At 42.2% G+C, this 22,744-nt stretch overlaps 1 protein-coding gene across 2 annotated transcripts; it reads right to left on the reverse strand.

The window, feature by feature from the left end:
• Positions 1–1,118: 1,118 nt before the first annotated feature.
• Positions 1,119–22,327, reverse strand: FADS6 (fatty acid desaturase 6). 2 transcript variants are annotated; one of them, XM_061616103.1, is made up of 7 exons: positions 22,243–22,327; positions 20,285–21,277; positions 14,854–15,020; positions 9,759–9,939; positions 5,173–5,360; positions 3,859–4,038; positions 1,119–2,439 (listed from the first exon to the last, which is right to left on the reverse strand). In XM_061616103.1, the coding sequence occupies exons 2-7, from the start codon at positions 20,823–20,825 to the stop codon at positions 2,290–2,292; spliced, it is 1,407 nt and encodes a 468-aa protein (XP_061472087.1). In that variant the 5' UTR covers positions 20,826–21,277; positions 22,243–22,327; the 3' UTR covers positions 1,119–2,289. The 2 variants fall into 2 exon arrangements, with proteins under 2 accessions (XP_061472087.1, XP_061472088.1); XM_061616104.1 differs by having other exon boundaries at positions 20,285–21,280; positions 22,243–22,308.
• Between the last annotated feature and the right edge of the window lie 417 nt (positions 22,328–22,744).

The following is a 22,744-nucleotide window of genomic DNA, read 5'->3' on the forward strand; positions in this document are numbered from 1 at the left end:
TGCATACTTTACTATAGTATATGCCCTTTCTCACACGGTACCAGAAGTGAGAATTTCAAAGGGTGGCTGTGTTTCAGTTCGCATATTGTTGCAGAAAATGAAGATTAGGTAGATGTGCCTTTAAATGCATGAACTGAAGTTCTCCCCCACCCCTAGCGATAGGACTTTCCTTTTTATTAGTTTGCATAGACAACCCTTTGGTGCCAGGTAAAAAAAAAATTATACATTATTTTTTAATTGTCAGTTAGGTTCTTGAGGAGTTTGCTACTTCTGGAAAATGCAGCTGCTGTTTTTATTCTTTTTGCTTAGTTACTGCATTCTTGATTGTTTTTAAAGATGTGATGTAAGCCATCTTGAACATATTTAATTGAAAGGCAGAGTAGAAATGTTCTAAATAAATAACTTGGTGCTGAAAACCTTTTGCCCAGCGCTGCTATAAGGTGTATTCAATGGCTTATCGAATCCGAGCTTTGTCTCTTCTGGGATGGCTTTGTTATACACTTAAGTGGGGATTTGTTGAGTGCTACAGAAGGCACACCCTAATACTCTCACATGCACAGTGCATCTCATCCTGATTTTGTGCCTCCTAATATCTCTGCACTTTTTCTCCCTCTCAAAACTTCCTTGCCTCATGCTGAATGCTTCATGAACCTAGCGGTACCAAGTGTCAAAGAATGGCCTGTTGATTGCACAGTGCTTCACTCTTGGAATCAGATTTTATTTATTAGTTATTTTGAGAGGGATTATAGATTTTAAAAAGCAATAAGCCTCTGCAGGACACAGCAAAATGTAATATATGAACTGATAAAAACATGGATACATACACAGTGCACGCTTGCAAATTTTCACTTAAAATTTCAGAAATACTAAATTTGGATTGCCGGAGTGCTAGTGGTGAATCCACAGAGTATGATTTCATTATCTTGGCTACCTCTCTCTGTCTCTGTCTCTCTCTCTCTGTCTCTCTCTCTCTCTGTGTCATGGCTCATACTCCTGTGCCACCCACCCATTTGCCTTCCCTTCCCTCCTTTTCTGTGCTACCTCAGCCTTTGCTAATGTTCCAGATTATTCCAAAACCCAAAGCTTGGAAGAAAAATAAATTATGCAAGGGACAGATGTACATTTGCATTACCAGTTTTATTTCAAGAGGATAAGTTCTCATCATTTTAGGTGGGGAGAGTATAATAATTTATTTTCTCCCCACCTCCCCCTCAGTTCCACAATAATTTCTACAGCAGCATTGAATATAGGCTTCACCTGCATCAGTAATCTCATAAAAAGTCCACCACCAATGGTGGTTCTGTTGCCCTGGCCTATATGCAATCATCATTTGTAGAGGTAACTTTCTTTTTGCAGTTGGGGAAATTTGTCTACAACGAAAAGGTCCATCAACCATTCGATGGAGAAATATATCTTAAGTGGTCCCAGAATGGAGGCTTGACTTAACAAAGTAATCCACAGTAGCTTAATTGAACTTGAAGTCCCTGAGTTATTCTGTGCACACTAGTGTAGGAACCAGTTTTGTTTTTTCATGTGTTACTTTTCCCCTTACAGAGAAAACCTCCATACATTCTTTGTATGTTGCAATACATGAACAGCAGTGTGATATATTCCCTACTGTGTATTCATAAATCAGTCAGCATCAGTCTAATCTATCTGAGTCATACACTAAAAAAAATTGGGGGGGGGAACGCTACAAAGCTCTCCATGTATTTTGTAGTGTGCAAGTGTTTCCCGACATGGAAAATATCTTTAAGGAAAAAAATATCACTTGAAAAGGACCTTACAATAGGGGTGGCCTTCTAGATGTTGCTGAAATACAACTCTCATCAACCCCAGCCAGCATGGCCAGTGGTCAGGGATTATGGAAGCTCTAGTCCAACAGTGTCTAGAGGGCTGGAGGGCCACAGGTTCCCTACCCCTGCTTTACAATTTCTTCCTCTGGGCTGGAAAGTAGCAGAATGGAAGAGATCCATCAAAGTTGGTGGTATGGTGTGCAAAATTAAAACAAAGAGGGGGCAGGGGGGAGAGGATTTAAGATTCAAAATAGCTCTCTTTTGATCCTATTATATTGGAGCTACTGATTTCCCCTTTGACCCATAATTGAGCAGCTGCAATTTCTTATGCAAAAGCCATTATTTCTACTTGTCCATATGGAAAATATTGAAGACATGCTGGTTTTCCCCTTGATAGCTTCATCTGGCCCTAACCTGAGTTCTAAATTCCTTGATTGTGGGAAAGAAAAGTCTTGCTTTATGGTTATAATAGCGATGTGTCCCAACGGAGCTGTCACTGAACCCCAACAAGTTCAGAAATAGGTGGTGCATGGACCATCAATTCTTCATATTTGTCCAGGAACAACTTCAAGCGAGACCAATAAGAATCTTCATTATATGTCAACTTCTTCTCTTTCAAATACCAGGAAACAATTGGCTTGACCTAAAAGAAAAAGGTAGCATTAATTAGCATTCCTAGTGGTGATTACTAGTTTAGGATAGCCCCTGGTCCAAATCGAGGTTGGGCCTTCATTTACCAACTGCAGAAGCAAAAGAGAGATGTGGAGGAGCAATCCTGTGTTGGAAGTGGAGCAAGAGCAACTCTTGTTTGGATTCTTTTGTTTGTGTTCCAGAAGGAAGATACAGTTAGGGTCCTCCAACTGGCTAGGCTTGCACCCATGCTGTGCTCTGACTAACTAACTTCCTTGTGAACTGATATGCTCAGGGAAGCTGACCTGCCCCTCTTCCTTCCGCCCTTTCCTTCTTCTCTTTTTTGACTGTCAGAGAGAGGAGACACCTTTGTCTCTGCTCTCGCTCTCTTCTGAGCCATGAGGGCAAAACCCACGTCTGGGCATTGCGCCTCCAACTTAGTTAGTTAGAACTAGGTATGCCTTTCCTATCTATGTATTTCTATAAATAAAGTAGTTATTTTACTCAGTCTTAAGTCTCAGTGATCCTAATGCAGGGTAAAAGCCTGCCACTTAGGTAAATGCACACACTGGCACACAGACTGTTGATGATCTCTGCTCATTTATACAAATTTACATAATATACTGGTGCCACAGATGTTTAGCAAGTGGTTACCAGGGAGAGGGAAGTTCCCACTTTTACTCCCTACCTCCAGAGCTTGGAAAAGTTACTTTTTTTGAACTACAACTCCCATCAGCCCATCCAGTGGCCATGCTGGCTGGGGCTGATGGGAGTTGTAGTTCAAGAAAGTAACTTTTCGAAGCTCTGCCTACCTCCACCACAAAGCAGCCCCAGCAAAACTCTTTGCTGCAGAGGGATATAGGCTCAGGCCTCAAATATCTCAAAGACCACCTCCTTTCTTATAGACCCTCTCAAGTCGGATGCTCTCAGTAATACTGCAGAAGTGGTGGCCCGGGACAGGGCATTCCTTGTGGCAGCCCCTAAATTGTCGAGTTCCCTTAACACAGAGGTGCGTCTAGCGTCTTCAATGTACAGCTTTTGTCGCATGCCGAAGACACACCTCTTTATCCTGACGTTTGACAGCTGAGATGAGTGTTTATACTTATCTCTATTTTTCTGATTTTAAACCATAGAAGTTTCTTAGTTGTTAGTTCTTATTTAAATTCTTTTATTGGATTTTAAAACTGTATGCCTATATTGTTGCAAACTGCCCTGGGACCTTATGGTGAAGGACAGGTAAGAAATCATATAATGAATAAAATATAGTTTCTTCCATCTCAAGAGATATTGTGATCTTGACCTCGCATGAACTCACTTCCTTCTTAAAACCAAGCATGTTCTCTTCACCTTACTCATACTCATTCAGTAGCCACTGATTTCTCCCTCTGTTCCCTTCAAAAAACCCATATCCTCCTACCACTCAACCTCGCACCTTCAGGCACATGTTATCAGAAAGAGTTGGGAAGAGATGATGCTCCACATGACAGCTGATGAGTGAGTGCCCAAAGGACCAGTCCAGCAGGAGATTTTGAGACAAGTTCAGAACTCCGCTGCTCATCATGTAAATCCGTTTCGGCTTCTTATCAGCTGAGAACATTGGGAGGCCAATATGCTACAAGGAAAAAATCACAAAGAGCTTGCTGTTTCTGAACCTGCTAACAGCCAAAGAGGGAGCTTAGCTGCAAAAAGAAGCATCTGAAAAATGGCAATAATAATATTTCCATATCCTTTGCTCTGAACCCTGCTCTCTGTGGGCGAAACAGTAACCCACTCAAAACAGACTAAGGGTTTTTTTGCACCAATTATTCAATCCCTGGATGGGGGATAAATTTCAATTTAATTCACATTTTAATGCAACCTAGCTAATTTCCATGTTCCAAAACAAACCAACATGCATCTGTCCTTCAGAATGGATACCATGAATTTTGCAATAAAGTTCTCCAGTCAGAAAGTGTGCACAAGAATGCACACGTCAGGGGAAAGTGTGTATAAAAATGCATATATTTTGTGAAAATAATTCCCCAAAATTAGTGTTATTTTCATATTAGGGAAAATTGCTTGTAAAAAATATGTACTTTTGGCAAAATTGCATTTAGCAATGTGCATATTAGAAGAAATTCATGCTAAAATTCTGATCACTTTTTGTAAGGACTTCCCCCCCCCAAAGTAATGCAGAAATGTAGTGAACTGAACTTAAAATTGGGAAAATGAGAAACTGCAAGAAACCAAAAGTGGCAGATTCATCCATCCTTATACAAAAGACCAGAAAAGGTATGAAGGCTGTCAGATATCTCATACACCATGTTTACTTGCAATGTTGCATCATGTCTACTTGGAAGCAAAGTTCATTAATTATATTGTATTTTATTATTCGTGTTCAATGGGACTTATTCCGAAATGTGTGCACAGGATTGTAGTCTTAATATACTCTTTTGGAGAGACATCTCTGCCTAGTAAAAAACGACAACAAACACTTTGAATAGTTCCATTGCCCTTGCAGGTTCTGCAAAATCCCATCTTTCAACTCTCAATGCACTGTCATGTCTATTCAGAAGTACATCCCACTGAATCAATGGGACTTGCTCTCATATATACTCAAAAATGCATGTATATGACTGTAGCCTAAACCTCTCCACAATAGGAAAGAATGGAGCCTTTGCCAAATGTAGGATTTGAGTCACACCACGTATTGCTCTAAGACCGTCAATTTAATATATTGATATATTCTAGAGTTAGTAGCGCTTACCTGAAAGATGTTAACATGGATGTAAGGATGGGCGAGGAGAGATCGTGTGACCAGCATGCAACTGAGAGCAGACCACATGGACTGGAACCCTGAGACATTAAGCAGCAGCCAGTAATGGGAATACAGGCCAATAAACATGCAACAGAGGGTCCGGATGGCTGTTTTCAATTCAACTTCTTTGAGCAAGCCTGTGGAAACGGCAGTCAGTGAATGGGGCAGCTGTCAAGGCTCTCTCCTAAGTTGCTACTCCATAGGCAGATAGGTTGTCCATATGGGAAATCAACAAGCCTTTTAAGTAGAGATTTTATCCCAGAATGCGTCTGTGTTGGAATTACTTTCTAAGATGTTTTTAAAGGTTTTTTTAATAAAAGATGTTGTTAAAGATGTTTTAATATGTTTTTAAAGATGTTTTGTTTTAACATATTTTAAAGTCTGTTTTTAAGATATTTTAGATTGTTTTTAGTGTTTTGATTGCTGTCCTGGGCTCCTTCTGGGAGGATGGGTGGGATATAAATTTAATAAATAAATAAAATAATATTTCTATGTGGGACATAGAAAGGTCTGTCAGATGTGGTGCAGATTGCAGCAAGACTACATTCCTCATCCTTCTCTCTGTAACAAACAATATAACCTAATGCAACAATGTCAGTCATATGATTTCTGTAGCAGTTCCATTCAGCCAAGCAGCGGTGCTAAGGGAGGGATTGTTCAACTCTTTTCCTCATCACATTTCTCTGATGACCACTAGCTAGAGGGAAATTATATACCTATCTTTTCCCATGGGAGGAAAAAGACAGGTATGGCTTCTATATTTGTACATTTTCTGCAGGAGGGAGGTATAATTTAGATTGGGGAAACAGCACAGATAGCATGACCACTTACACATTGCTAAAAAAAGGGAAATGCATCACTATAAAAGAGGGGAAAAGATCTGCATAGAATTTGCTTATGCTAATTTACGTATGTAGATGCAGATTTAGAAATACTAACTACTGTAATGTAAGCAGAAATATAATAGATCTCACCATAGCCGAGAAAGCTGGCCAGGTACCCTGTGTGCCTGCTCAGTCTGCTATCCAGCTGCTAACTGTTGATAGGCAAATTCAAGGCCCTTGCCTATTATGGTAGTTTATCTTCAAAACAGATTTGGACCGGGTGTAAATACCCCTTCAGATAGAAGATCATCCTCTGCAAAGGAGGCTGTCCAAAGTCCAGGGCTAGGGAGGGTTAAATAAATATCCTTCCCTCTACGGCAAGAGAGGGGAACCTTTTTGGCTAGATCCTTATCATTGCCTACCCCAGTGGACCAGCTCTGACAGGTGGGCAGAACAACCTACTTATCAATCACCTCATGCTAGTTGGTTGTCAGGCGCTTAGGAAGCGCAGCACAAGGGGCTTTGCTAGCCCTATGCTTGATGTTTTCCAAGGGCTGAACATAGGGCCGGCCAAGCAGTCACTACCTCTCAACCTCAGAGGGAGGCAATGGTAAACCCCCTCTGAATACCGCTTACCACGAAAACCCTATTCATAGGGACTCCATAAGTCGGGATCAACTTGAAGGCAGTCCATTTCCATTTTAAGCTGTTTTTTGCAGGAATTTGCTGCATAATCAAGTGCCCCATAGGGAACTCAGTTGCGCAGTCGACCTAGCTGCATCCCTAGGTGCCCCACACCTGACGTCACATATGACATTAGGGTTGGGGCAGGAGGCATAGTTTGGGGGAAACAGCTCATGGAACCTGTGTCAGCCTAAATATGGCCTGTAGGCTGGGGGCTCCCCACCCCTGCTCTAGGGCTGTAGCTTTGATCATATTTGGAGTCCCTTACACCTATTTTATTTTTTTTAAGTTGATAGATCTGACTTTGGGAAATTTGTCACATTACTTGTTTCTTGGCCTAATTTTGCCCAGTATCAGTGATAAATGAATTTTATCTATCACCTGTTCATTGAATAAATGCAGGGGGAGGGGGAAGGAGGGACAAACACACCCGAATAACTGAACCTGAGCAAACCTGGCCCCTGCATCTACGTTTCATCACTACAGCCTCCACCAAACCATGAAAGCAGAAAACAAGACTCTTCAGTCACAATAAATGCTTTTTTAAAAAGTTCTCTGATTACAAAATCTGCGTTTGCAGGATTCGAGAAGCTTTTTAGTAGGGTGACTAATAGTGTATGATGCCAGGATAAATGTATACTTTGAGAATTAAAAGGCCCAAGAGGGCACAGGGAGAAGGATCAAATGATGAGCTGTGTGGGTTGTAGGGAGTTTGCAAGATACCACTCATACATTTTGAAATACCTTTTCTATCCAAGAAGACTAAGAAGCCCATGCTTTTAGAAACAAATCTCTGCTTTTTGCAGCTACTGCTGGAGTATCTGTTTATTTACCTTTATTCCAGTCCAAATCAAATCTAAATCAACAATTTAATGCATTATAGAATCAATAGGAATATGCATCAGAACAGAAACAACCCAGATTCATGTTGTGAATCTGATAGGGTTTTAAAAACAAAAAAGGAGCCTTCCCCAAAATGACTGTTTTCAATATTTGATTGAAAATTAGAAATAGGTATGGATGTTGGATGGCACGGAGTTACTTCCCAGTAAAACTGGCTTTGCTAAGATGCAGTAAATAGTTTTGCTCTGCACTCTGCCTGCTCGTGATATTTAAGGTCAGAAATGTTTAAGATTGGGAGTATTTCCCACAGGTGGGATTGGCTAGGTGGTTCTCTCTCCACCAATTAGTCAATTAGCCTGCTTACTTGCTTCAGACATCTGGAGCACAGCTGGTGAAACTTCAGCCCTCCAGAAGCTGTTAGACTCCCAATTCCCATCAGCCCAGCCCACACAGTCAATGATTAAGGATGACAGGAGGAACATCTGGAGGGCCAAAGTTTCTCCGGCCCTGATCTAGAGCAATGTTCTCTAGGCCCCTTTCTCTGCCTGTGGGGGTATGCTATGATTCAAATTAAATAGGTAGAGCTGGTAGGCAAATGGTCTTGTCTAATGGAAGTGGGGAAGACTAGTGTTTCTTTGGCCCTTTCCAGTTCTCTTACTCTATGGGCTTATCCACATAGATAAGCATTACTTTGCACTAAAGACACCACTTTTACCTTCATTTTCTATTTGCACCATCCACAGAAAGGGCTCAATGCCAGCTGCAAACATGGTGTTTTCTATTCACACTGAGGGGAAGGATCAATCATGCAGTTTCCTAATGACCAAGCCCCCTCTAAATTTAACATTTCCACTCCCTCTGGTTACCTGACAAATGAGCATGCTCAGTTTGTTCTACCAGTTAGCTTCATTTTTTTAAAAAAACAACAACTTGGAAATATTTGTATTTTCACTGGTACAATACAGCTAAAATACAAATTTTTGTTTGAGCCGTGTAATGCTTTTGCACAGAAGTTAGGGGGGAAAGAAAATAAAGGCCAGAACTTGGAAAAGTTACTTTTTTGAACTACAACTCTCATCAGCCCAATCCAGTGGCCATACTGGCTGGGGCTGATGGGAGTTGTAGTTCAAAAAAGTAACTTTTCCAAGCTCTGATAAAGGCACCATTTGCAGCAACATAAAAATGCCAGCAGAATGGGAGAGAGCAGCTGGAAGTTGCTCTTCAGTCCTTAGGAAATGAAATGAACGAAGGGAGGAGGAGGGAGTGGGCGTGGAGAGAGGAACGATTGACACACCCACCTTAAAGCATCGGAGCACAGCATCTGCAAGCCCTAGAGATACGGAGTGAAGACATTTTTTCCTTCCCTTTTCGTATTATCAGTGGATTGGGTTAGTACAGATTTACAGTGGGAAAACTGTGATACCTTCTGTTTGCCAGTAATGTCATGTGAATCACGCGAATTAAAAGGGGATGTGAGTAGCACCAAACACACAGTAAACCACTGTGTTGATGAGCCCTATGTGTCAAAGAATAAATGCTGCATACACTATAAAATACAGGCAGCATTCAGACATGGGGCTTATTGCATTAGTCTTACTGATCATAAGAGTAGATCTTTGGTCTCAATTTCTAACTTTCCTTTTACACTACAGTACCTGTTGCATTATGGAATGGTGGCTTTTTGACCGATACACTGCCACCTCACACTAAATTTCATTCACATCAGTGGGCATGGTGTGAAACAACAATGAATGTCATTGGACATGTCACTACTCCACCACCCTTTCTGCTTATGCGCACTTCTGTTCCCGCATGATTCCCCCATGAAATGGCAGGAAAGAACTATGTGCTGGCATACCGGCCCATATTTTATCACTTTACTCCCATGATTTTCTAGGTAATGGGGTTGCAAACAGACTTTTTCTGGAAGCAATTAACACGAAAATGAGCACCAAACTTCCACTATATTCTGCTAGATTTCCAGAAGTGGCTTTTACATTGTGTGAAAGATCAAATACCATGTGGAAATTATCAGGAAATGGAATAAACTGCTGTCTGAATGCAGGCACAATAACAAAACTTAATGGAGAGATTCACATCACCTTCTGCCATGTAGCTTCTTAAAACGTCCTAGGATAAATGTTATATTTTAAAAGTAATGAAATTCAGAGGAGACCAACGTACCAATTGCCACTAAAGGGGTGATAATAGGTACTGCGATAGGTGCAATGAACATGTAAACAAAGCGGTTCAGGAAGGGAAGCTTCCATGTACTAGAGTCACCCAGGCCAATGACATTTGTATAACCATGGTGGATTTTCACGTGGTTGTAGGACCCCTGTTCTGCCGTGAAAGCGGAGCAAACCTGGAACAGAAAGAAATGGTAAATAAAAGACAAGCTGCCAGCCCATGGATGTAGCAGACATGCAAAAATGACAATATTACAATGGGCTGTGACTAGTTTGCATTTAAAGCTGAACCTATCAAATTGACTCTTTCCGAAACAATATGAGAACCAAAACGCAGTCATCCTTCAGAATCTGCACTTATCTGAATGTTGTGAGGCAGTTCTCCAGCTAAATGTTTACAAAAATACATATACTAGGGAGGAATGTGCATTACAATGAATGTATTAGTAAAAATAATAAACAAAAAGGCATTGTATTAGGAGAAATTGCTTGCAAAAATGTGTCCATTAGTCAAAACTGCATACAAATTGTGTTTATTAGAAGAAATATGCACTAAAGTGCTGATGAATTTTCATGAGGATTTAAAAAAAATGAGGAGAAACTGAATTTAAGATTAGAAAAATGAGGAATAGAGAGAACTGAAACGGAGAGATCCTTCCATCCCTTGCTATTATCTCGTGGTCAATGAGATGTACTATGAGGTAGGTTTTAGAATAGGGCTGTTCGATGGTACATCCTCAAACTACTTAATTCAGAGTAGTTCTTCTGATTCAAATGGGACTATGTTAGAGTGAGGTAGTTTCACAAGATTACCTAAAATGGCCTATGATAACACACCAAGGGAGATGTTTGTCAGTTTGCACCCTCCGAGAGTCAAACTGCTCATTACACAGGAATTCATGAAAATGTAGCTTGCCAGCCCTTTTTGAAGAGGACAAGCTACACAGGGAGGGAGAACGGCAATTAGAAAAAGTGGGTGCCTGGCAGGGAAGGATGCTTCGTGTTTTTTCACTGCCCATTGCTTCCCTGCTGCAAATTGCTCTCTGAGACCACAGTCCCATGTATGTCTCAGAGGTTGGAAAAGTTACTTTTTTTAAACTGCAGCTCCCATCAGCCCCAGCCAGCATGGCCACTGGATTGGGCTGATGGGAGTTGTAGTTCAAAAAAGTAACTTTTCCAAGCTCTGGTATGTCTTCTCACAGGTAAACCCGATTGAGCTCAATGGGACTTATTTGACAGCAAGTGTGCCTAGGATTGCAGCCTAAGTGGCTCTCCCACCTGCATAGTTCCATGTGTGTGTGTGTGCAAATATGCATGAAAAATCCTGCAGGAAAAAGCAGCTTTCTATTAAGTCCTGGATCAAGCCTGTGTGATGCTGCCACATATAACCTGGCAGATGTGGAAATGAAAAAACAGCCAAAACTTTTCTGCAGTCTGAAGAGCTTATGATCATACAAAAGATTCTGAAGAGCATATGATATACAAAAGCACTCCTGGAGCGCTTGCCAACTGTCGCTAATTTCCAGGCGGGATTCAGTCACATACTGGCAAATCCAGGTTGAGCAGTTAAAGTGGATTTGAGGCTCTCGCACAAAGAAATCCATTTCCAAAACAAAACAAAAAGGCCAGACTTGTTTGTGGTAAGAAAAGTGGCAGGAAATGTGGGGAAACGATTGCTTGACACAATTTTGCGTAGCTTCCCCACAAACACATCAGAATGAATGCTCAATAAATAGCTGATGTCATCTAACCTCCCCACAAATGTGCAAACATTTCAGAATGAATTATCATTGCACAATAAACAGGTTGTCCGGAAGCAACCCATATCTATTACCTGATGAGTTTCCTCAAATGAACCAGGGGATCAGATGCAAATATTCTACATTAATCCCCTCTCACTATACCTATTACAACTGTGCACGACTCCCTGCTTCAGTTCTCTTTTCCAAGAAATACTTTTTTTATTGGTGTGGGTGTGTTGGCCTCTTTTTTGTTCCTCCCTGGCAGGTTCAGAGAAAGAACAACAATCTTTGAAGGGGAAAAATATTACAATTTGCTGGCTGTTGATTAGGATTAGATTTTCACCACCATTTTATATCACTGTCATCTGCAGTAGGGCCTCATATACTTCTGTGAATACAGTACCACCCAAGTACTAAATATTCCCTCAGTACTACTGGGATGCATGAACAAACTAGCAATGTTATTGCCAACCATAAATGACACCATCTTTAATGACTACTCTGGGGCAACCAGGACCGTCTTGAGAGGTATTACGGAGGTGTTATTAATTCACTGTTAATCACTCAGTGCTCTGGGCTCAACAGTACTGAGCTGAAGGCTCTTTCCCAAGCTGGGAGCACCTGCTCCTAAAGAGGCAGGAGACTACAGCTCTGGAAAGTATTCAGTGTGAGAGAATTCTTGGAGTGGCATTGCCACATTTTAAGGGCAGATTATCTCCAGGCCTGTAAAGAACCTTGTTTTTTAAACAATGTTAATATTTTGTTGTTTGAATTTTTGTGCACTATATTGTTTTCTGATGTTTATTTTGTATTTGTGTTTATTTTATTTTTTTGTGAGCCGCCTTGAGGGCCTTTGGCCAAAAGGTGGCATAGAAATAGAATAAATAAATATATAATGCAACAACCCCTCTAGCTGTCTAAATTGTGAACAGCAGATACGGAGTTTGTCTACAACTGTACGGGGGCGTTGCATGATTTTCATCTATAAATGCTGTATGTGCAGTCTAGGGATTGGTGAGAAATTCAATTAAATTCACATTTAAGACTGAATTTATCAAATTCACACTTTCTGAAACGATGTGAGAACCAAACCCCAGCCCTCCTTTGAAAGTATCCAAATGTTATGGTGCAGTTGTCCACCCAAGCAATGTTTTACAAAACTGCATATATTAGAAGAAAGCGTGCACAAAATGAATATATTTGTGAAAATAACAAAAAAATGCATTATATTAGGATAAATTGCTCGCAAAGTTGTGTGCATTAGTCAAAACTGCATCCAAAAATGTATTTATTAGAAGAAATTTGCAGTAAAAAGCTGACGAATTTTCATGAGGACTTTTTAAAATAAAATGCAAATTGCTGAAGAAATGTGGAGAACAGAATTTAAGATTAAAAACATGAGAAATGGAGAGAACTGAAATTGACAGATCATTCCATCCCTAGCGCAATTTGCACCTCACCTGCCCTGTCCCTGATTTCAGGTGCCTACATGTCTTCTTTTCTAGAAGACTGTCCTGTTTTCTACTCCCGTTTTCCTTTTCACAACTGGGTGAAAAGAACATCTAGGCTTGTCCTCTAAAACATCCCGCATTCAGCTTCTGAAGAAAGTCCACCCCCTCCTTCTTCTGAAAAATGGAGAGCAGCTGGGTATTGCCTTCTCAGTGGTTGTGACTGCCTTGAAGCTGGAGGTGGCAGCAGAGGAGACCTCTCCAATCATGTGCCCAGGATAGCAAAGGAGAAAGTGCCTGCTAATGCTAGCACACAACTTTTCATTTACCTGGCATGCATGAGATAGCCTCCAGAAGCTTTTTACTTTACTTGTGTGTTTTTAAAAAAACAGACTGTTGGCAGTGCTAATAAGACAGAAAATGGTTTCAGGCATGTGTTTTAATTACTTCAGGCTTTGGGGGGGGGAAATGGGTCTGGAAGATGTAACTATGGCTATTTGATCGATGATTACCGCACACATGTTTTGGCTGCCATTTTTGTCACTTCTCTGCAGACTGCTATGCCTGGTCTTCCTACAGCAGTAAGGATAATTTCTAAGCCTCTGCCTGAGTACCATGCCAGTGGCATACCTGATAATTTTGAGTTGCTCTAGAATGACTCTGTGTGTGTGTGTCTGTGTGTGTGTTACACACACACACACACACACACACACACACAGACTCACATTCTGTACTGTGTAAGTCAAATGGGAGAGGCAGCACCCACAGTGGAAGAAACTACCTTACATTGCCCCGCACAGCCCTTTCCACTCTCCTTCTCTAAAATAAAAGAGGGAATGAGTCAATATCTGGGACAGGGATAGGGGGATTTAAAGCAGCCCCTCCCCCTTTTGCTACATGCTCACTATGGGCTGTGTTCTTCTAAATCCGAGTACACCCATTCAAATTAGTGAACCTAAATTAATCATGTCTATTAACTTCAGTGGGTCTACTCTGAGTAGGACTAGCACTGAAAATACCACCTTTCTTTCTTTCTTTCTTTCTTTCTTTCTTTCTTTCTTTCTTTCTTTTTAATATAAAGCCCCAGCATCTTCAGATGAGGGTGTGGAATGAGAATTTAATCCTCCCGCCCAAAAAAGCAGTGAGCCATCTTTTGTCCATTTGAAATTGTGTTTTGGCTTCCTTTTGCAGAAAAAGTTGGGTTAGCTGCAGATTTTAATATTATATATATAGAGAGAGAGATGAATAAAATGTATAATCCGCCTCTCAAAAGTTCCATAGTTCAGAAGACCTGCCTATGGAAGGGCTACTTGAAACTCAAAGAAGGGGGGCTGGTAAAGTTATCCAGGAAGGAGGGTGGGGAACTGAAGGCTGTCTGAGGTGGATTTAAGATAAAGAGCCATAACAAGAGCGAACAGGGGCACTGACCATTTTTGTTAATTTATATTTTTATTAACACTTAAATAGCAGACTCAACAGACCCACAGGTTACCTGTTCATAGTCTTTCTCACTATGTTGTAATGTATTTCTATTCAATTTCTAATAATTATGCATACATTCACATATATATTTATAAGATAACAAATGTAAATTATGTGCAAATTCATGCCTCCCTTTTTCATCAATGCAAATCCTCCTTTTTGTTGGCAATGCACAAATGGCCACCCTTACCTGGCAATTCCAGGTTTTCAGCATGACTTTTTAATGCATAAGAATGTATCCTAGCATCATTCTGTACTACGGACAATTTGCAAACATGCTTGCAGTATTTGAGAACTGGGCATAAGGAACATAAGGGACAAATTTTCCATTTGTGTGAATTGAATCCCACACACAAGAAAACTCTTGTCTTACTTGTGTTCTCTCACAAAACTGGAGCTACTGAAAGCAAAAACATACCTCAATAAAGAATATGGCCCATAATTTCCCCCATGATTTGGACTCCACCAGAACATTGTGGCTGGCCAGATGGCTCCCCTTCACAGTGATTGTGTGATGTGCCACACCCAGGATGACAATGCCCCACAGGAAAGATAATAGATTATTGGAACGCAGAAGCAAGAACCCTAGGAATGGAGGAGAAACATTTAGAATCTTGACATCAAAAGACCTAGAAGGTACAGGGCTGTGATCTCCTACCCTGTTCCATCATGGTATGATAGCAATCAGAACTTTTTCATGGTCCCCAGTTCAAAACTATAAGGGAAGTTGAACATACTCTCTGGTAGTCAGAGCAGGACATTTGTGAAGATAAGGATTACATCCACACCATACATTTAAAGCACACAGCTTCCCCCCAAGAATTCTGGGAACTAAGGGTGCTCTGTGAGCAGTAACCCATAGTTCCCAGGATTCTTTGAGGGAAGCCATGTACTTTATATGTGTGATGAGCATGTGACCAAACTTGGTCTGCTCTTTAGAATTTAATGGAGCCATAACACTTTGAATTAAGGGCAGCCTATATGTGGTTTGTTGTAACCCACCTTGAGACTTCATGGTGAAGGGAAGGTAATAAATTTTATAAATAAATGAATAAAATTTCATACAGCGTGGGAGAGATATGAGAGAAGATTCCTCAGACTCTTCAGCTGGTTGAGGAAAGTTGCTTCCTGAATAACATTGTCAATTAGATCCCAAAAATGAAACTCCCACACAGAAAAGTCTTGTAGCCCACTAGTATGACAACACTCCACTAAATATGCCCCCTTCAGCTGCGATTGCCTGCAGAATGCCTTTCATAACAACAAGCCAAGTTTTTTGCCCAGTTTTGGCCCAAACACATGATTATGGTTTGCGATGGTCTTGGCCTGGGAGTTGTTAACATACAGAACATTTGGGATCAGAGATAAAGTCACCCTTGTGGTCATCTCCATCTGTGCAATATCATCCCATAAGACAAATTGAAGCAGCCACATTCTAGGCTCAAAGTATTATTTATTTATTTATTATTTGATTGTTGTTTATTTATTTATTATCCCACCCTTCCTCACAGCAGAAGCCCAGGGCAGCAAACAAAAGCACGAAAAACACTTCAAAACATCATAAAACCAGACCTTAAAATACATTAAAACAAAACAACTTAAAAAACGTTTTTTTAAAAAGCTTTAAAGACATATTTTAAAAAGGGTTTAAAAAAACATATCATTTAGAAAAAAAAGGTTTTTTAAAGAAACATATTGTTTAGGGGAAAAAGTTTTTTAAAAAAACGTATTAAAAAGCAATTCCAACACAGACGCAGACTGGGATAGGTCTCAGCTTAAAAGGCTTGTTAAAAGAGGAAAGTCTTCAATAGGTGCCGAAAAAATAACAGAGATGGTGTCTGTCTAATATTTAAGGGGAGGGAATTCCACAGGGTAGGTCCCGCCACACTAAAGGTCCTTTCCTATGTTGTGCAGAACGGACCTCCTGATAAGATGGCATCTGCAGGAGGCCCTCACCTGCAGAGCGCAGGGATCGACTGGGTATATAAGAGGTAAGACAGTCTTTCAAGTATCCTGGTCCCAAGCTGTATAGAGCTTTGTACACCAAAACTAGAACCTTGAACTTAGCCCAATAGCTAATAGGTAGCCAGTGCAGTTCTTTCAGCAGCGGGGTGACATGTTGGCGATACCCTGCCCCAGTGAGCAGTCTCACCACCGTATTTTGCACCAGCTGCAGCTTCCGGACCAACCTCAAGGGTAGCCCCACATAGAGTGCATTACAGTAATCCAGCCTGGAGATTACCAGTGCATGGACAACAGTGGTCAGGCTATCCCAGTCCAGAAACAGCCGCAGCTGTCTTATCAGCCGAAGCTGGTAAAAGGCACTCCTAGCCATGGAGGTCACCTGAGCCTCTAGTGACAAAGATGGATCCAGGAGCAGCCCCAGACTACAAACCTGCTGTTTCAGAGGGAGTATGACCCCATCCAAAGCAGGCAACTGACCAATTATCCGAACTCGGGAACCACCAACCCACAGTGCCTCCATCTTGCTAGGATTCAGACTCAGTTGATTGGCCCTCATCCAGCCCACCACCTAGTCCAGGCACCGGTCCAGGGCTTGCACAGCCTCTCCCAAATCAGATGTTATGGAGAAATAGAGCTGGGTATCGTCAGCATACTGCTGACACCTCGCCCCAAATCTCCTGACGACTGCTCCCAAGGACTTCATATAGATGTTGAACAGCATGGGGGACAAGATGGTACCCTGTGGCACCCCACAGCACAACTGCCAGGGGGCCAAAAGACAGTCACCCAATGCTGTTCTCTGAGAGTGACCTTGGAGGTAGGATCAGAACCACTGTAAAACAGTGCCTCCAATACCCATCTCACCAAGTCAGCCCAGAAGGATACCATGGTCAATGGTATCAAAAGCCGCTGAGAGATCAAGTAAGAATAACAGGGTCGCACTCCCCCTGTCCTTCTCCTGATAAAGGTCATCCATCCGGGCGACCAAGGCCAATTCAGTCCCATAATCAGGCCTGAACCCAGACTGGGATGGGTCAAGATAATCTGTTTCATCCATGAGTACTTGCAATTGCTACGCCACAACCCTCTCAATCACCTTCCCTAAAAAGGGGGTATCTGCAACCAGTCGGTCGTTGTCACAAACCAATGGGTCCAGGGTGGGCTTTTTCAGGAGTGGTCGGATCACTACCTCTTTCAAGGTGGCTGGAACCACTCCCTCCTGCAATGATGGGTTGACCACGCCCTGGATCCACTCTGTCAAACCCCCTCAGCAAGCTTTAATAAGCCAAGAAGGGCAAGGGTCGAGAGGACACGTTGCTGGCCGTATCATCACAAGCACCTTGTCTATGTTATCAGGCTACATCAACTGAAGCCGTTCCCAAGAAGTTGCAACAAACGTTGCATTGGACACCTCATTGCGGACTACAGTAGATGTGGAGGGGGCATCAAGACGGCTACAGAGATGAGCAACTTTACCCTCAAAGTGCCTTGCAAACAATTCACAGTGGGCCTCCGAAGGGTCTAAAACTCCATTTCCTGGAGATGATGTTAACAGACCCCTGACAATATGGAAAAGCTCCACTGGATGGCTACTTGAGGATGTGATGGGGGCAGAGAAGTGGGCCTTCGCCACCCTTACCGCCACACAGTAGGCACGGTTATGATGTTTACTCTTGCCCAATCAGCCTCACAGCACATCTTTCGCCACTTGCGCTCTAGCTGTCATCCAGCCTGTTTCATTGCCCTTAGCTCACTGGTGTACCAAGGTGCAAACCGGGCTCCACAATGCTGGAGAGGGCGCTCGGGGGCAACCACGTCAAGAGGCACCTCGCTGTTCCACAGCATGACAAGGAATGTGTATTCCTCCCAGCAGGATCCCAGGGCGGTGAATAAAAGCACTAAAAACACCTTAAAACATCATAAAAACAGACTTTACAATACATTAAGACAAAACATCTTTAAAGACATTTTTTAAAAAGCTTTCAAGACATCTTTAAAATAAAGGTTAAAGCATATTGTTTAAAAAGAAAAGGTTTAAAAACATCTTAAAAAGCAATTCCAACACAGACGCAGACTGGGACAAGGTCTCCACTTAAAAGGCTTGTTGAAAGAGGACGGTCTTCAATAGGCGCCGAAAAGATAACACAGGTGGCGCCTGCCTAATATTTAAGGGGAGGGAAGTAGATGCAATACACATTCCAGTCTCTTGCCAACTTGCCATCACAATCTTGTTCTGAGTGTTACAAGCCAATATCCGAACAACTCTCCCGCACACCACTTGTTTTCCTCAAGTGTACATATGTCAGACATAATTTATATGGAAGAATTATCCCGGTATAACTGGGATAATCCATGAATTATATAAGAAGCCATCTTTAAGGCAATGCTTGTAACCTAATAAAGACACAATGGCAATGCTTGCGTAATCTGGGAATAAAAAATACAGCCCTTTGCTTGTGGCATGAGGATGTTGGCCTTTTTACAGGAACAATGTGTTTGATTAAACAGCAGTGCTTCTCCAAAGTTGTCACTCTGTCGATCAACACATGAACAAACAAGTCTCACAACCATGCAGCAAAGGGTTAAATGAAGCACGTAAGGATACAAGAACAAGATAACATCATTTGGTACACTCTTTATCTCAACAATGGGGGTATCTGGCAGTTCTAATATTATTATTTTACTTAGCATATTTGCATCCTGTCCTTCCTCCTAGGAGTTCAGCACACTGTTCTATTTTATCTTCACAACAACTCTGCAAGGTAGGTGGGGCTAAGAGATCATGAGTGGCCTAAGATCACTTGGGGAGCTTCATCTGTGAGCAGGAATTTGATGAGGGATTTATTTGGCCTCCCATTTAATTTTAAACAAAGCATGGAAAATTTTGTTTTCTGAAGCTATGAAAGACAGAGAAGTTTCATGCTTCAGACTTTTTGGGTTTCATATTATAATGCTTCCACTAACAGCTATTTGGAGGTGTAACAAGGCAGTGTGTGCATTTCATACACGTTGTTACATTGCTATCTCATAAACATCTGGAAAGGCACTGCCAACCTGCCAGCCTGGAGGGAAGCACATTCATTCCTTAGTGTCCCCCTTCCCTCTAGATGACCTCACACTGCCTAGGCACATGTACTTCATTGCTAACCTTCCTGCAGACAGCACTGATTTTATTGCAGTCTGACCAACTGGAAGGGGGTCAGGTTGTACAACAAAACAGTGGCTCCAAATAATATACAAGCTTGTCATCCCTGTCTTACCTGAAATTCACCAGATCTATAAAAGCACCTACAAAAGGCAATGCAGATTTTTAACACCATTACAATAATGTTTGCCATGATAATTCTTATTTGGAACAGTTTGCCACATATCCATCGCAACTAATTGGGATTGGGACATCTTCCACTCATATGTCTATGTGGAGTATCTCAGTATCCTTTATAAACAGCATTAGTACAGTGTTCTACTGGCTCAACTGGCTGTTTCTTTTGCAAGCAGGAACTATGTGGTCATATTGCCAAAAGGACACGGTAGTCCTCAGTGCTTAACATAGCAGCACAAGAGCATTAAGGATTGCCATGCTGGGGGTAAGACACAAGTTCCAGGGCATTCTAGCCAGCCCTCCTCTCAGTGGTCAGACAGATGCCCCAGAGAAGGTCCTTGGGAGGACAAAATGGTGAGACTGCCAACTGCTGAGCTTCCAGTGCCTGGCTATCCATGCATTACTTTCTCAGACGGTAATGAGGTGTGTAAGATCAACAGGCAATAGGACTTCATAGCACAAAGTGGGCTTCTCTATTAAAAAAGAAGCTGGTCAGAAACCACAGGCTCCTGTTCCTCCCTTCCTCCCCACCCTACAAGAACATCCCAGGCATTCTCCTTACCTACTGGCAGGGTGAGGAGGTTCAAAGCAATAATTGTGCCATCAATGCCATGTCTTTCCCACCAGCTGCTGCTCTTCACCACGTTCTGCACCATCTCAGAGAGCTCCCCCATCAGGGATTCCTCAAGCCTCCACTCTCCAGTTGGTTGCATATCCTCTTTGGCTGATCTTTTTAATATGCCCATCTTCTCTCTTCGGGAAGTGAAACTTCCATCTTTGCCTAGGCCCAAATCATCTAGGCTAGGCCTTAGGTTTTGTTCTCCTGAAATCACCTCCTCCGGACCTTCTCTTCTGCAACCATATGGCAGCTGTAGCTTGGCATCTGCACTCTCATGGCTGGGGGTGACCCCTTGCCCTAGCCTCCTCTTACCTTCATCCAGGAAAGCGTTCCCCCCTGCCTGCACCACCCCATGGCTTAAAGGAGCCCCTTCCTGCTGTGGTTCCATGCCAACAGCATCTGCTGTCTTGGGCTGCTCCTCTTTCCTTCTCTCTGGGTACCATTTCTGGTTTTTCATCAGCATCCCTTCCTGCCACGGCTCCATCTCCCTGCGGAGCACAGGACACTGCAGAGTAAGCCAATGTCCTGGAGCTTCTGCAGGATCAAATAACAAGCAAGGCTGTCCCTCCCAGCTGAAAGGACAGAGTGAAACAGCAGAGAAAATGTAGGTGGCCTTGGCAGAGGTGCCACAGCGTGCTGCAGTCAGAAATGCTTGCTGGGCTGTAAGTTCATATTGCTCAGCTCAGTTAGCTCTGAGAAGCTGGCCCTGCTCCCAGCCCTAGGCTCTGCTCCTTTTGTCAGCCTCTGCTCTGCCAGCTTCCTCCACTCCCTTTCTGCTTGTGTCTCCATCCCAGTGGGGCCGTGTCTTTTACCCTTGGCTCTCCCTGTCATGAAGAACAGCTTGTTCAGGCAGGAATTGCGCTGCTGCTGTTGCTCTCACCACTGCTGAAGGACATGGGAAGGGCAGCTGTGATGTAAAAAAAGGAGCACAGAGCTCTGCTGGAGGCAAACAGGAAAAGTGAGACAGAGTGCAAGAGGCTGCAGGGAGACCCAGGTCCATCCCATCCCATCCCATCTCCAAGGGCAAGCTGAGTATTCAAGCAAAGCGTTTTATCACATCTCTCTCTCTCCAAACATTCCTGGCTCCACAGTTTTAAAGTATATTCTAAGTTCTTCCCCTATATATAGCTCTCTATGTATAGCAGATAGTGAATAAAGGTATATTTTTGTGAATATAGGGCAAGGGGTCACAGCTGGAAGAGTTTATTATAAATTAGGGTTACTGTTCTATTATTTTTCTGTATATGGCAGAGCCCTCATTACCCAAACCCGATTTTCATCTTGTTTCCTAACACAAAACCTGTGTTGATGTAAACAGCTATTTCATTTATCTTCTTAACATAATCCTTTGCCACAATGGCTCTGAGTGAGAGCTTTTATTTAAAGGGCTGCCATCCATACCAGTTCTATACACACCAAATTCCCAACTCCTTGCAAATCATGAGACTTTACAAATGTTAGTTATAAATGTTGGGAATTTGTGTGTCAGATTCCCCAGATATGGCCAATATTAAAGGTAGGGGTGGTGCCATATGGGGGCAGAGGGGCAAGGGCCCCCCAAACCAGGAGCTTGCTCCCTACCTAGTATATTTCACCTGCCTAGAAATATACTTTGCTCCTTCTATGCCCCCCATTTTTTTCTCGTGAAAAGGTATATACATATTTTTAAAGCATATTTAAAATAAGCAAATACCCAAACTCATACAGAGAGAGGAAAGCACTATAAGAAACAGCATTAGTTTCCTGATCTCTGGCTAGGCTAACTAATACTTTTGCCATGTTTTCCCAAAAATGTTATTTTTATTTAAAAGAAACAAACACCCAAGTATCCTAGATCAGTAAGTCCTGTAGGAAAAAAATATCTTGAAATTTGACAGAATAGATTATGGAAAGGGGGTTACCGTTTTCTTTTTCTAATGTCCCTGCTTCTGTGCCTTTTGGATGCAGCCCAACCCACACAAACTTAGGAGATGAACTATTTCCTGGAGAGAAAGTGATGGGAATAGCTTCCTTTGTTGAATGTCTGCCTGTCAGTTAGCTATTAAAGAGCTGGAAACTCTAATTATAGCATATACCAAGTAGGCCACAAGGTGAGAAAAAGAAGAGCTGGAAGAGAAAAGATTTGGGGGGAGGGGTAGAATAATAAAGAGCCAGATGTAGGCAGTGGAAACAGCAAAAAAGGTGAAGGATGACAGAGAGAAACACAAGCTGTGCATTTATGCCAGCAGATATTGTTTGTTTCCTGAGATAAGCTGAACAGAATGTACATACGACGGGCACATATTGAGACTATGAAAACTGTTTGGGGAAGCAGAAGGCAGGAGTGGGAAGGAGAATCCTCCTGTGTATTAGAATGTGACACGCTCAGAGGCTACAAAAATGCAGTGTGTGTGAGTCTGCCTG

This window comes from Rhineura floridana, chromosome 3 (assembly GCF_030035675.1).
Source record: "Rhineura floridana isolate rRhiFlo1 chromosome 3, rRhiFlo1.hap2, whole genome shotgun sequence".
In the NCBI taxonomy this organism is placed as follows: Eukaryota; Metazoa; Chordata; class Lepidosauria; order Squamata; family Rhineuridae; genus Rhineura; species Rhineura floridana.

Bases quoted from the DNA above. Each gene is read 5' to 3' on its own strand.
- FADS6 (XM_061616103.1), bottom strand. From the start codon at position 20,825: ATGGAGCCGTGGCAGGAAGGGATGCTGATGAAAAACCAGAAATGGTAC. The intron at 15,021-20,284 runs GTAAGGAGAATG...CTCCATTCCTAG, and splicing joins CCTCCTCACCCTGCCAGTAG to GGTTCTTGCTTCTGCGTTCC. The intron at 9,940-14,853 runs GTATGTTTTTGC...TTTCTGTTCCAG, and splicing joins GGGCCATATTCTTTATTGAG to GTTTGCTCCGCTTTCACGGC.